The 16,000-nt window shown below is 38.8% G+C and overlaps 1 protein-coding gene across 1 annotated transcript in view; it reads right to left on the bottom strand.

The window, feature by feature from the left end:
* ADAM10 (ADAM metallopeptidase domain 10) overlaps nucleotides 1-16,000 on the bottom strand; it is a 136,778-nt gene that overhangs the window by 83,788 nt on the left and 36,990 nt on the right. Inside the window, exon 2 of the mRNA XM_018054271.1 lies at nucleotides 14,028-14,178. Coding sequence (XP_017909760.1) covers nucleotides 14,028-14,178 — 151 coding nt within the window. The remainder of the gene's footprint in view (nucleotides 1-14,027; nucleotides 14,179-16,000) is intronic.

Raw genomic sequence — 16,000 nt, forward strand, 5'->3', positions numbered from 1 at the left:
GAACACTAAGGACTGATCTCCTTTAGGATGGACTGGTTGGATCTCCTTGCAGTCCAAGAACTCTTGAGAGTCTTCTCCAACACCACAGTTCAAAAGCATCAATTCTTTGACGCTCAGCATTTTTTATAGTCCAACTTCCACATCCATACATGACCACTGGAAAAACCATAGCTTTCACTAGATGAACGTTTGTAGCAAAGGTTTTAATAAAGCAGATTTTTAAACATTCACGGAGAGTATGAGTAAAATCTCCTATTTGGGGACTTAAAATATATACACGTGAAGCTGAATGACTGACCATGTCTCCAAAATGTCATCCAAGTTGGACAGAGCAACCTCTGAAGTCTCTAAGATAAAAAATGTGAAAGGCTCACTGAGTTTACAGGTATGAGCAAGCTACTGCTGCAAGCAAAACATTAAAAAGTTGGAAGAGTCATGTCAGAACAATTTTATTATGGAAAATTAAAATGTGTTTGTATTTTTTACATATGGGGAAAAACTAGCAAAGCTATACTCAAAAAATAACCAGGTCCTTGCATTCAATCACCACAGAATTAGTAGAGATGGTTTTTCAAAGATACTGGCCCAATATGCTCTTTTAACCAAAATGCCCAAAGATACACTGGTTATTATCATGAATCATTAGAAATTCAAACAAAAAAATGTCACTTCTTTACCATTATACCTGACTATGAAGTCCCCATATTTGAATTACTTTGAATAACTAGATCAGTGAGACCAAACAAAACTAGAGAAATTCAAAGAAGGATTACTAACGTGGACTAGGAATACTGGTAATGTTTCTCAAGATGAAAGCAAAAAGCAGCAATTAGCCACTCCCTTCCTCTAAACGCTTTTCCCCCTGGCTTCTAGGTATCATGCACTCAGGTTTCCTACTTCTCTAGCCACTCTTCAGTTTTCACACCCCCTCCTCCACTTACAACTTAAAATATTGGCATTCAGCAGCACTTCAGCAACTGGGCCCTCTTCATAAACGTCACATAACATTTTCAAAACTAAACTTCTGACTTCCCCTCAAAACTTATAGCTGTTCCAGTAGCCTATCTCAGTAAATGGCTCCAGCAGTCACTCAGCTGCTCAAACTAGAAAAAGTCATCCTTGACTCCTCTTAGGACCTCACTATATATCAACCATGCCCAATAAATTCTACCTTCAAAATATCTCTCACATTTATCCACTCTCCTTCATCATCTCTGCTGCTGCTGCTGCTGCTAAGTCACTTCAGTCGTGTCCAATTCTGTGTGACCCCATCATCTCTAGTACCATCCTAATCCAGGATACCACTTCTCATGTTCAGTTCAGTTCACTTCACTTCAGTCGCTCAGTTGTGTCTGACTCTTTGCGACCCCATGAATTGCAGCACACCAGGCCCCCCTGTCCATCACCAACTCCCGGAGTTCACTCAGATTCACGTCCATTGAGTCAGTGATGCCATCCAGCCATCTCATCCTCTGTCGTCCCCTCCTCCTCCTGCTCCCAATCCCTCCCAGCATCAGAGTCTTTTCCAATGAGTCAACTCTTCACATGAGGTGGCCAGAGTACTGGAGTTTCAGCTTTAGCATCATTCCTTCCAAAGAAATCCCAGGGTTGATCTCCTTCAGAATGGACTGGTTGGATCTCCTTGCAGTCCAAGGGACTCTCAAGAGTCTTCTACAACACCACAGTTCAAAAGCATCAATTCTTCGGCGCTCAGCCTTCTTCACAGTCCAACTCTCACATCCATACATGACCACTTCTCATGAGGATGTCTTAATGCCTTTAATGTTACTCCTTTCCAAACTATTCTTCATCTGCAGCCAGACCAGACTTTTTTACCTCATAAAGTTACTTACCATTAAAAATATTCCATAGCTAAGTAAAAAAACTATCACCATGACTTACATACACTCTCAAAGATGTGGCTCCTGCTTATGTCAGCCTAATTAGAAACCATTCTCCCTCACATCTTAGGAAGCAGCCATACTGAAATTTCTTCACCTCAGTATCTTCACACATGCTATTTCCTCTGTCTAATCACCCCCTTCTTTGGTCATCCTTCCAGGATCCATTTAAAGTCATTTTCTAAGACCAGTGGCCTTCCCTGCCTTCAGACAAGATGGTATTCCCCTATGCTCCCACAGCAATCTTTTAAAACATTCTTAACATTTATCACAGGTGTAATTACTAATATAATACCTCTATTTCTCATGAGTCCATAAACTCCTGAACAGTAAGAACTTCTCTTCTTCAGCTTCTCTATTCCTGCTACTGCTACTGCTAAGTCACTTCAGTCGTTTCTGACTCTGTGTGACCCCATAAACAGCAGCCCACCAGGCTCCCCCGTCCCTGGGATTCTCCAGGCAAGAACACTGGAGTGGGTTGCCATTTCCTTCTCCAATGCATGAAAGTGAAAAGTGAAAGGGAAGTCACTCAGTCGTGTCCGACTCTTCGCAACCCCATGGACCGCAGCCTACCAGGATCCTCTGTCCATAGGATTTTCCAGGCAAGAGTACTGGAGTGGGGTGCCATCGCCTTCTCTATTCCTAGCAGCTACTAAAAGTGCCTGAAAGGGAATTCCCTGGTAATCTAGTGGTGAGAACTGCACAATTCCACTGCCAGCGGCTCAGGTTCAACCTCTGGTTGGGGAACTAAGTTCCTGCAAGCCATGCGGCACAACCAAAACTAAAAGTAAACAGAAGTACCTGAAATACATTGGATGCTTAATAAATATATAAAACAATGAAAGGACTGACATAAAACATACAGTGGACTTGGTAAATTATGGCATATTAAAACTAGAGAAACATCTCTTGTAGCTTAAATAAAAATAAAGGAAATATACAATACATTTGTTTATTCAATCCAAGATTCAAAATTCCATTTAACAGAATTTGTGATTTAGGGTTTAAAAAAAGAAAAAGACAAGTACTACTACTACATAACACAATTATTTGTCTACTATTTAAGATTCCTGATATGCTAGACTTTGTGTTTATATTTGATTTGTTGTTTCAGCATTATTCTCCCAGTACAGACTATCTCAGAACCCAACTAGTGCAAAGTGACTAGGACTTAAGAAAATTTCAGAGATGCACACAATAATTCAAGTTTATCCCTAGGAACAAGTATCAGAAATACATGTCCATCTAAAAAACCAGAAAAAAGGTTGAAGAGGTTAGAATACAACTAAGTGAGGAGTCTTGGTATCCAGAAGCTACTTCAAATAGGAAGTGTATATGTGATTATCAAAGATTTTTTAAGCCTATTTAATGCTTTAATGTTTTAAAATATTATATTACTTATAAGATTTCACTGATGCTTAATAAAACAACCAAGCAGGCATATTATTACCAATAAACTAAACATACCCATTCAGCACAGTTATCTTAATATAAAGGATTTTCAGGTATAGTGAAAGGATAAACATTAGTCATACAAAATCCTTACTATACTTTTAAGAGACAACACAACAACTTAGAGGGGGCTTAGTCACTTAAAGAACAGAAAAAAACAAAGCTGATTATGAATCTGAATTTAGTCTCAGTTGGGGAGCTTATTTCACAAAAAGACCATACTGCAAATCCAACATTTTAGTGTGAAATATAACTTACAACTGAGGATTGTAATTGAAGAATGAATGGGCTTTCCTACTAGGCATATACCTAATTTCTGACATTTACGTGTCTAGGTCACCGACTCTAGAAATTCTGACATTCAATATGCTATCAGATACAAGCCTGTTTTAGATCAACTTTCCAAAGAATCCAAAATAGTCAGAAAAACACTTTTACACTCTTATTTCCATTCCTTTCTCAAAAAGAGAGGAAGATAAGTTTAAGTTTTTTAAAAAATTCATCCTCCCTTTTACATATATCCTCAGTTCAGTTCAGTTCAATCGCTCAGTTGTGTCCGACTCTTTGAGACCCCATGAATTGCAGCATGCCAGGCCTCCCTGTCCATCACCAACTCCCGGAGTTCACTCAAACTCATGTCCATCGAGTCGGTGATGCAATCCAGCCCTCTCATCCTCTGTCTTCCCCTTCTCCTCCTGCCCCCAATCCCTCCCAGCATCACGGTCTTTTCCAATGGGTCAACTCTTCACATGAGGTGGCCAGAGTACTGGAGTTTCAGCTTTAGCATCATTCCTTCCAAAGAACACTCAGGATTGATCTCCTTTAGAATGGACTGGTTGCTACTTAGTGCTTAAAAATATGTAAAATAAAAATGCTTCATGTTAAAATCTTATCTAAGAAGCTAAGTTCACAGCAATCAGCAGCTCTCAATTTAACTTCTTCAACACAAAATTACATGACACAACTAAGCTCTTCCTATTCTTATTTTAGTAACTAACTCAAGTAGCCAGTGTAGCCTTCAGAGCTTTTAAAAAATATATTTGTTAGGCTTTTACTATCTGCGTAAGCATAAAGAATAGGATATCTTTGAAAATCCACTGCTGAGACAGAGTGGTATAAAATGAAGTCTATGCCAAAAGGCACTGTACCTGACATAAAGTAGGTCCAAAGAAATACCATTTGCCCTGCAAAATTTTTGCTCTAACTTGCTCAGATTTTATTGGAAGAGATTAAGTGGAATAGACTTTAATAGATTAAATTTAAAACCTTTCAAAATTCTGTTTTTCCATATCCATAGCAATAACATTTTTACATAATTCAAATTTATCCTGTTTCTCATGAGCTGGTATCCATTTTTACTGTCTAGATTCTTATCTCCTCTTCTTAAGTGTGCTGGTTTGTCTACAGAGTTAAAAGGGTCCTGGGTTAGTATTACCCTAACTCATGATATGTCAAAGATCAAGTCTAAGACGCTACCTGACTAACCCAACTCCAGTCATGGAGAATATCTATGCCTTTTACAAGTTAACTGGACCACATTGTTGACATCCTTATATATCAGAGGTTGTGAGAACCAAACTCTCAAACTGCAAAGAAAAGTTGAAATGAAGTATCAGACCGTTTATTTTTAGCAGCTTGGAAACGTACAATTGAGGCTACAGGAATAATTATATTGGCAAAACCAGAAAAAACTATTGGTTTTAGAGTATATAAGTACTCTAAAATATTATACTACAATTAGACAGAATTTTGATATCTTCTATATTATATGCAAATCGTATCTTAGATAGAAACGAGTTTTGATTTATTGATTATGTACCTAAAAACTTAAAGAGCCAAAAAATTACCTTATAACAGACTCAGTTCAGTTCAGTTGCTCAGTCGTGTCCAGCTCTTTGCGAGCCCATGGACCGAAGCATACCAGGCCTCCCTGTCCATCACCAACTCCCGGAGTTTAACCAGACTCATCTCCATTGAGTTGGTGATGCCATCCAGCCATCTCATCCTCTGTCATCCCATTCTCCTCTTGCCTTCAATCTTTCCCAACATCAGGGTCTTTTCAAATGAATCCACGTTTCACATCAGGTGGCTAAAGTATTGGAGTTTCAGCTTCAACATCACTCCTTCCAATGAACACCCAGGACTGATCTCCTTTAGGATGGACTGGTTGGATCTCCTTGCAGGCCAAGGGACTCTCAAGAGTCTTTTCCAACACCACAGTTTAAAAGCATCAATTCTTCAGCGTTCAGCTTTCTTTATAGTCCAACTCTCACATCCACACATGATTACTGGAAAAACCAAAGCCTTGACTAGACGGACCTTTGTTGGCAAAGTAATGTCTCTGCTTTTGAGTATGCTGTCTAGGTTGGTCATAACTTACCTTCCAAGGAGTAAGCCTCTTTTAATTTCATGGCTGCAATCACCATCTGCAGTGATTTTGGAGACCCCAAAAATAAAGTCTGACACCGTTTCCATGGTTCCCCCATGCATATGCCATGAAGTGATGGGACCGGATGCCATGATCTTAGTTTTCTGAATGTTGAGCTTTAAGCCAACTTTTTCACTCTCCTCTTTCACTTTCATCAAGAGGCTCCTTAGTTCTTCTTCACTTCCTGCCATAAGGGTGGTGTCATCTGCATATCTGAGGTGACTGATATTTCTCCCGGCAACCTTGATTCCAGCTTGTGCTTCTTCCAGCCCTGCATTTCTCATGATGTACTCTGCATAGAAGTTAAATAAGCAGGGTGAGAATATTCAGCCTTGACGTACTCCTTTTCCTGTTTGGAACCAGTCTGTTGTTCCATGTCCAGTTCTAACTCTTGCTTCCTGACCTGCATACAAGTTTCTCAAGAGGCAGGTCAGATGGTCTGGTATTCCCATCTCTTTCAGAATTTTCCACAGTTTATTGTGATCCACAAAAAGGCTTTGGCGTAGTCGATAAAGCAGAAATAGATGTTTTTCTGGAACTCTCTTGCTTTTTTGATGATGCAGTGGATGCTGGCAATTTGATCTCTGGTTCCTCTGCCCTTTCTAAACCCAGCTTGAACATCTGGAAGTTAATGGTTCACATATTGCTGAAGCCTGGCTTGGAGAACTTTGAGCATTACTTTACTAGTGTGTGAGATGAGTGCAATTATTACAGACTAGACAGTGTTTAAACTTTTTGTTGTTTTTTTTTTAAAATTCAGTTACTTGGGTGTTACTAATATATTTTATAAAATTTTAAAGCAGAAGAGGCCTTAAACATTATCTCATCTAAACATAAAGGTTTTACTAATCAGCAAACTAAGGCTCAAAAGAAATCACTAGATAACACATGTCAGGTGACAGGGGAACACCCATCAGTCTCCAAATTACCACAATCCTCCTTTCTCTATCTAGTACAAAAAATACACACACACACACACACATACACACACACACTCACACATAAGAAAAACTGAAATTTCATGATGTACATTAGTCAAACTATTATGCTATACACCTTAAATTTATACAGTGTGTGTGTGTGTATGCTCAGTCACTTCAGTCATATCCAACTCCACAACCCTATGGACCATAGCCCACCAACCTCCTCTGTCCATGGGATTCTCCAGGCAAGAATCCTGGAGTGGACTGCTATGCCCTCCTCCAGGGGATCTTCTGACCTAGGGATCAAACCCACATCTCCTGCACCGCAAGCAAAATCTCACTTAGCCACCAGAGAAGCCCCCATGTCAATTAAATTTCAATAAAACTGCAAGGGGGAAGAAAGGGAAATGCTTTTTCATAGAATTGTCCAAAATGGTTCTTTAGGCTTAAAGAACCTTGACATTTCTTCAGTGATATTTGTAAACCTGGGGTATGGTACACCCTTTCTTTCTTTTTTTCACATTGAACAAGTTTCTTTTTATTTTTTAATTAATTTGTTTTAATTGGAGGCTACTTTACAATACTATAGTGGTTTCTGCCATACATTGACATGAATTAGCCATGGGTACGCCCTTTCTTTTTGAGGAAACTTGGAAGACAGGATGAAAGAAGTGTGTTCGTGTGCCTAGGCATGAAAACGAACAGAACAAAGAATAACTTAAATACTGAAACATATGCACACATACTCACATACCCACACTCCAAAGAAGCTCTCTTATACCCCAAACTAACATTCTGCATATGGTGGGGTAGGAGAAGAGACTTAGTAGAAAATCTGTAACTATACTTATCAAGCTCATTTTTACAAGTATATTTCAAGGAAAAAGAGAAATAAAACTATCAGATCATCACATTTTTAACTAAAGTATGTTAGAAAGTAGTGGCAATAACCGTGTTTAAGGCACAAGCTCTGAGACACTGTGACTATACAAGTATAATAATTGAGACAAGAAAATAAAATTTCTCAATTCATATCTATTGTAGAAAATACAGTCCATGTATATAATAAACGAGATTTCTGTTAAAAGTACCTAAAATAATCACTTATACACACAATGAGGTTCCTTGGATCCAGGCTCTTTCTGAGTGCCTCAGTCAGTTCTCTCTTCTGTGAACACCAACAGCATTCTATCTGTAAAGCACCGTATCACTTTTCTTCTTATGCAATGACTGACGTTCATCTTGCAGCTTCTATTAGGATAACTAAATAACAGCATGTACTTGCACACTCCCTCTCAGTTACTCTAACACACATTCAAAAAAAACAGAAGGATCTAAGATTTAGTTTTGCCATATGTTCAATATGAAATACATCATGGAGCTAACAAAAATCTAGCAAGGTAATAGAACTGTGACATCCAAACCAAGGGCACCTATAATCTCTACTTTTCCTTTTGGCAGGCACACCATATTTGCAATATAGCATTACATTTATTTTGAGATAGCCACTAAAAACAGGAAGGATTAATGACCGCTTACTATTTCATGATACCAATAAGAATAGGTAATTACAATTCTGAGGTTAAGGGTCATAAAAATTTATATGAATCGACATAATCAAAAATTTTATCTTGAAGCTCAGATCCTAAAATGAACATTTTTCTCCTTGAAATCAAAGTAGACATGTAACTTGAAAGTTCTTTTTTCTATATTGATCATTGCTTTGTAACATGGAAATTAAGTAAACCATTGATTACCATTTGCACAATACTTTAAGTATCACAGCATTTCTTATAATCTTATTTTTCCTTCCATTAAAATCTTTCTTGAGTATCTGTAATATAAGGGCAAATAGTGGACACACTAAATAGTAGCAGGTATCTTGCCTGTGAGGAAGAAAACAGTTACAGAAAAATAAACGCATGAAAAGGAAGAGATTATCGAAGGCCAATGGCACAGATAAGTAATTTAGAAGTTCAGAGTAAGGTGTAAATAAAGCTGCAAAGAAGCAGAACTTGAATTGTGCATTAAAAGATAATCAGAATTTATTTAAGATAAATAACACAGGGAACAAACCTACACATGATATACTCAGCCATGACAAGCTCATTCTGAATGAAACAAACACTTGATTTTGTGAAGTGGACAAAATAAGTTTAGAATTGAGTTGAATTAATTTACAAAGACAGACGGGTCTTGGTGGAGAGGTCTGACAAATGTGGTCCACTGGAGAAGAGAATAGCAAACCACTTGGCTTGAGAACCTCAAGAACAGTATAAAAAGGCAAAAAGATAGGACACTGAAAGATGAACTCCCCAGGTTGGTAGATGCCCAATTTGTTACTGGAGATCAGTGGAGAAATAACTCCAGAAAGAATGAAGAGACGGAGCCAAAGCAAAAACAACACCCAGTTGTGGATGTGACTGGTGATAGAAACAAGGTCTGATACTATAAAGAGTATAATATTGCACAGTAACCTGGAATGTTAGGTCCATGAATCATGGCATATTGGAAGCAGTCAAATAGGAGTTGGGAAGAGTGAACGTCGCATTTTAGGAATTGGCAAACTCAAATGGACTGGAATGGGTGAATTTAACTCAGATGACCATCATATCTACTACTGTGGGCAAGAATCCCTTCAATGAAATGGAGTAGCCCTCATAGTCAACAAAAGAGTCCGAAATGCAGTACTTGGATGCACTCTCCTAAACAACAGAATGATCTCTGTTCGTTTTTAAGGCAAAGCATTCAATATAACGGTAATCCAAGTTATGCCCTGACCAGTAATGCTGAAGAAGCTGAAGTTGAACGGTTCTATGAAGACCTACAAGACCTTTTAGAACTAACACCCAAAAAAGATGTCCTTTTCATTATAGGGGACTGGAATGCAAAAGGAGGAAGTCAAGAAACACCTGGAGTAACAGGCAAATTTGGCCTTGAAGTACAGAATGAAGCAGGGCAAAGGCTATTAGTTTTGCCAAGAGAACGCACTGGTCATAGCAAACACCCTCTTCCAACAACACAAGAGAAGACTCTACAGGTGGACATCACTAGATGGTCAAACCGAAATCAGATTGATTATATTCTTTGCACCCAAAGATGGAGAAGCTCCATACAGTCAGCGAAAATAAGACCGGGAGACTGTGGCTCAGATCATGAACTCCTAATTGCCAAATTCAGACTTAAACTGAAGAAAGTAGGAAAACCACTAGACCATTCGGGTATGACCTAAATCAAATCCCTTATGATTATACAGTGGAAGTGAGAAATAGATTTAAGGGAATAGATCTAATAGACACAGTGCCTGATAAACTATAGACAGAGGTTTGTGACATTACACAGGAGACAGGATTAAGGCCACCCTCAAGAAAAAGAAATGCAAAAAGGCAAAATGGCTGTCTGGGGGGGCCTTACATATAGCTGTGAATATAAGAGAATCAAAAAGTGAAGGAGAAAAGGAAAGATATACCAAGATACACCCATCTGAATGTAGATTTCCAAAGAATAGCAAGGAGAGGTAAGAAAGCCTTCCTCAGTGATCAGTGCCAAGAAATAGAGGAAAACAATAAAATGGGAAAGACCAGGGATCTCTTCAAGAAAATTAGAGATACCAAGGGAACGTTTCATGCAAAGATAGGCTCAATAAAGGACAGAAATGATATGGACTGAACACAAGCAGAAGATATTAAGAGAAGAGGTGGCAAGAATATACAGAAAGACTTTTCAAAAAAGATCTTAATGACCCAAATAAACATGGTAGTGTGATCCCTCACCTAGAGACAGACATCCTGGAATGTGAAGTCAAGTGGTCCTTAGGAAGCATCACTACAAACAAAGCATGTGGAGGTGATGGAATTTCAGTTGAGCTATTTGAAATCTTCAAAGATGATGCTGTGAAAGTGCTGCACTCAGTATGCCAGCAAATCTGGAAACCTCAGCAGTGGCCACAGGACTGGAAAAGGTCAGTTATCATTCCAATCCCGAAGAAAAGCAATGCCAAAGAATGTTTTAACTACCACACAATTGCACTCATCTCACACGATAGTAAAGTAACACTCAAACTTCTCCAAGCCAGGCTTCAGCAATACGTAAACTGTGAACTTCCAGATGTTCAAGCTGGGTTTAGAAAAGGCAGAGGAACCAGAGATCAAATTGCCAGCATCCACTGCATCATCAAAAAAGCAAGAGAGTTCCAGAAAAACATCTATTTCTGCTTTATCGACTACGCCAAAGCCTTTGACTGGGTGGACTATAATAAACTGCGGAAAATTCTGAAAGAGATGGAATACCAGACCACCTGACCTGCCTCTTGAGAAACTTGTATGCAGGTCAGGAAGCAAGAGTTAGAACTGGACATGGAACAACAGACTGGTTCCAAACAGGAAAAGGAGTATGTCAAGGCTGAATATTCTCACCCTGCTTATTTAACTTCTATGCAGAGTACATCATGAGAAACGCTGGGCTGGAAGAAGCACAAGCTGGAATCAAGGTTGCCGGGAGAAATATCAGTCACCTCAGATATGCAGATGACACCACCCTTATGGCAGGAAGTGAAGAACTAAGGAGCCTCTTGATGAAAGTGAAAGAGGAGAGTGAAAAAGTTGGCTTAAAGCTCAACATTCAGAAATCTAAGATCATGGCATCCGGTCCCATCACTTCACGGCATATGCATGGGGGAACCATGGAAAGAGTGAAAGACTTTATTTTGGGGGGCTCCAAAATCACTGCAGATGGTGATTGCAGCCATGAAATTAAAAGAGGCTTACTCCTTGGAAGGAAAGTTATGACCAACCTAGACAGCATACTCGAAAGCAGAGACATTACTTTGCCAACAAAGGTCCGTCTAGTCAAGGCTTTGGTTTTTCCAGTAATCATGTGTGGATGTGAGAGTTGGACTATAAAGAAAGCTGAACGCTGAAGAATTGATGCTTTTAAACTGTGGTGTTGGAAAAGACTCTTGAGAGTCCCTTGGCCTGCAAGGAGATCCAACCAGTCCATCCTAAAGGAGATCAGTCCTGGGTGTTCATTGGAAGGAGTGATGTTGAAGCTGAAACTCGAACACTTTGGCCACCTGATGCGAAGAGTGGACTCATTTGAAAAGACCCTGATGCTGGGAAAGATTGAAGGCAGGAGGAAAAGGGGACAACAGAGGATGAGATGGCTGGATGGCATCACCAACTCAATGGAGATGAGTCTGGTTAAACTCCGGGAGTTGGTGATGGACAGGGAGGCCTGGTGTGCTCTGGTCCATGGGGTCGCGAAGAGTCGGACACATCTGAGTGACTAAACTAAACTGAACTGAACTGAACAAAGAATCTTGATAACCAAGGTAAGAAATCTGGCTAACAATCATTAATTAAAGACTCTAGAGCAGTGAGTTGACATGAAAAAGGAAGCATTTAAGGAAAAGTCATCTTTTAGCAATACTTAGAATAATGTTAAGAATAAATGAAATGGAAGCTGGGAAACCTATTAGGAGCTGAATAATAAATCAGGGTCACACCTGTAGAAAAAGTACAAAAGGAATAGGTTTATTCATTACAGCACGCAAAGCAGAAAGTTTGCTAAAGAATACTTAAAAGATTTTGTATTTAGATACAAAAAGTACTTAGGTACTCCTTTCAAGGCTGTATATTATCACTCCTTTCAAGGCTTATTTAACTATATGCAGAGTGCATCATGAGAAACACTGGGCTGGAAGAAGCACAAGCTGGAATCAAGATTGCCAGGAGAAATATCAATCACCTCAGATATGCAGATGACACCACCCTTATGGCAGAAAGTGAAATAGAACTAAGGAGCCTCTTGATGAAAGTGAAAGAGGAGAGTGAAAAAGTTGGCTTAAAGCTCAACATTCAGAAAATGAAGATCATGGCATCCGGTCCCATCACTTCATGGCAAACAGATGGGGAAACAGTGCAAACAGTGGCTGACTTTATTTTTTGGAGCTCCAAATTCACTGCAGATGGTGACTGCAGCCATGAAATTAAAAGACGCTTACTGTTTGGAAGGAAAGTTATGATCAACATAGACAGCATATTGAAAAGCAGAGACATTACTTTGCCAGCAAAGGTCCGTCTAGTCAAGGCTTGGTTTTTCCAGTAGTCACGTATGGATGTGAGAGTTGGACTATAAAGAAAGCTGAAGAGCAGAAGAATTGATGCTTTTGAACTGTGGTGTTGGAGAAGACTCAAGAGTCCCTTGGACTGCAAGGAGATCCAACCAGTCCATCCTGAAGGAAATCAGTCCTGGGTGTTCATTGGAAGGACTGATGTTGAAACTGATACTCCAATATTTTGGCCACCTGACGCGAAGAGTGGATTCATTTAAAAGACCCTGATGCTGGGAGGGATTGGGGGCAGGAGGAGAAGGGGAGAACAGAGGATGAGATGGTTAGATGGCATCACCGACTCGATGGACATGAGTTTGGGTAGACTCCGGGAGTTGGTGATGGACAGGGAGGCCTGGCGTGCTTCGGTTCATGGGGTCTCAAAGAGTCGGACACAAAAGAGCGATTGAACTGAACTGAACAGATAAAGAAAAAAATACAGGTTTTTGAGTCAGCCACGTCTGGGTCAAAACTGTGCTAATAACTTTGTCTTTGGCCGCACTGTACAGCACACAGGATTGTAGTTGCTGGACCAGGGGAAGTCCCTGTGTTACATAACTTTAAAGAAGCTATTTTCTCTGAGTCTTAAGTTTCCTTGGAAATAAAACAATGTACCTTGTTTGGATTTTGAGAGAGTAAATGAGAAAATACATATAAGGCATCTATGTCCTTGTACGTGGAACACAACAGCACTAAATAATTGTGATTTTTACCTCTCTCTCTTGGCTCCCTGCTCTTTATTCCTTAACACTACTGAGAATTAAGCAGTACAGAAGGTCATCTGTGTACAAGTTGTCATTTTAGAACTGATAAAATTGAGTTAATGAGAAATTAAATGACATTCAATGGCCTACAACCAGCTACCTTCACTGTTGGCACCAGAGAACAGATATATAGGCCATAAAACACATAAAAAATAGTTGGAAATCACAAACACACTCTTCTTTAAAGACATATCCTCTAATAATACAACTGAGGATCTGAGTCATGAACTTAAAAACATTTAAATGTGACTGTTTCCTTAACAATATAAAAAGGCCAATCTGTTTTAAAAGAAAACAATTTTTAATGTACACACCAAATTTCAGTGTAGGCTGAATTTACAAATGGGGACCTTTCCATTAGAGAAGGAAAATGAAAGGTATAAATTTCCTCTCTTAACATACATTGAATACACTGGAATTTCAGACATAATCAGCAATAAATTTACTTACCTTCCATGAGCATGGAAATCTAGGCGTAAAAACTGGTCCTCATGCGAGACTGCTCTTTTGGCACGCTGGTGTTTTTGGTGTAATGAATCCACATCATATGATAATCCTTCATAATGTCTAATGTATTTATTTAAAGGATTTCCATACTGACCTACAAAAAATAAACAGTTTGAATTAATATCTTCTTATGGTTTATTCTAGTTCTAAAATGATTCCACAATTATTTTGTATTAAACAACTATTTTACCAATCTTAATATTTTATTTTCATAAATATTTTAAAGTTTTTTGTTTGTTTGTTTGTTTGTTTGTGGTCACATCATACAGCATATGGGATCTTAGTTTCCTGACTAGGGATCAACCCCGTGCTTCCTGCAAGTGGAAGCAGAGTCTTAACCACTGGATCACTAGGGAAGTCCCTAAAAGCTTATTATAATGGGAATTTTAACCACTCACACAAGTTTTGATGTTAGCCATAGGTTTGTCTAGGATGTCCTTAATCAAGCTGAGGAAGTTTTATACTTTGCTGATAAAAACTACCAGGAAGAGATGTTGATTTTTGTCTACATCTATTAAGATGATTATAACAGATGATCAATAAAGACCTACTCTATAGCACTAGGAACTATTCCTATATGGGAAAAGAATTTGAAATATATATACATATATTTATGAATAAATGAATCACTTTGACATACACCTGAAACTAACACAACACTGTAAATCAACTATATTGCAATAAAAATAAGTAAATTTTTTAAATGACTTATTTTTAAAAGTAACTTGAAATACTTTTTAAAATTACTTATAAAATAAAGTAATTTTTTTAAAAGAGGATTGTATGTTTTCTTTCTTTTTAGTTTATTAATATGTGAAATCAAACTGACTTAGTCTCATAAGCCGAAGAACTAAACAGACATTTCTCCAAAGACGATGTACAGATGGCCAACAGACAGATGGAAAGATGTTCAACATCACTAATTACTGGGGCTTCCCTGATGGCTCAGCAGGTAAAGAATCCGCCTGCCAATGCAGGGACACAACTTCCCAGACCCCCAGTCTGGGAAGACTCCACATGCTGCAGAGCAACTAAGCCTGTGTAACACAACTACTGAGCCCATGTTCTAGGGACCCCAAGCCTCAGCTACTGAGCCCACACGCCCTAGAGCCTGTGCTCTGTAAGAGACACATCACAGCAATGAGAAGCCCTGGTATCACAGCAGTGGGTAGCCCCCCACCCTTTCCCTCCACTAGAGAAAACCCACAAGAGACAAGGGATATGAAGTGAAACCGAAAACAAATACTATATTTTAAAAACTTTAAGGTCTACAAATAACAAATGCTAAAGAAGAGGGAACTCCCCTACACTGTTGGTAGGAATGTTAGTTACTGCAACAGATAAGGAGAATAGTATGGAGAGTCCTCAAGAAACTGCAACTAGAATTTCCATATGATGCAGCAATCTTACTCCTGGACATACATTTGTACAAAACTGTAATTCAGAAATATACATGCACACCTATATTCACAGCAGCACTATTCACCACAGTGAATACGGACATGGACAACTTAAATGTCCCTCAACAGATAAATGAATAAAGCTGTGGTATATATATATATACACACAATGGAATCTGACAGCTATAAAAGAGAGCAAAGTAATGCCATTTGGAGCAACATGGATAGAACCTAGAGAATATCATAGTAGGTGAAGTTAAGTCAGAAAAAGAAAGACAAATACCATATGATACCGCTTATATGTGGACAGACTCACAGACACAGAGAACAGACTTGAGACTGCAAGGGTGGGGAGGGGAAGGGAAGGATTAAGTGGGCGCTTGAGGGGAGCAGAGGCCAACCATTATATACTAAGAGATAACAAGGTCCTGCTGTATAGTATAAGGAACTCTATTCAATATCCTATGATAAACATAATAGGAAAGAATTTTTTTAAAAGACTGCATATATATATAT

This window comes from Capra hircus, chromosome 10 (assembly GCF_001704415.2).
Source record: "Capra hircus breed San Clemente chromosome 10, ASM170441v1, whole genome shotgun sequence".
NCBI lineage: Eukaryota > Metazoa > Chordata > Mammalia > Artiodactyla > Bovidae > Capra > Capra hircus.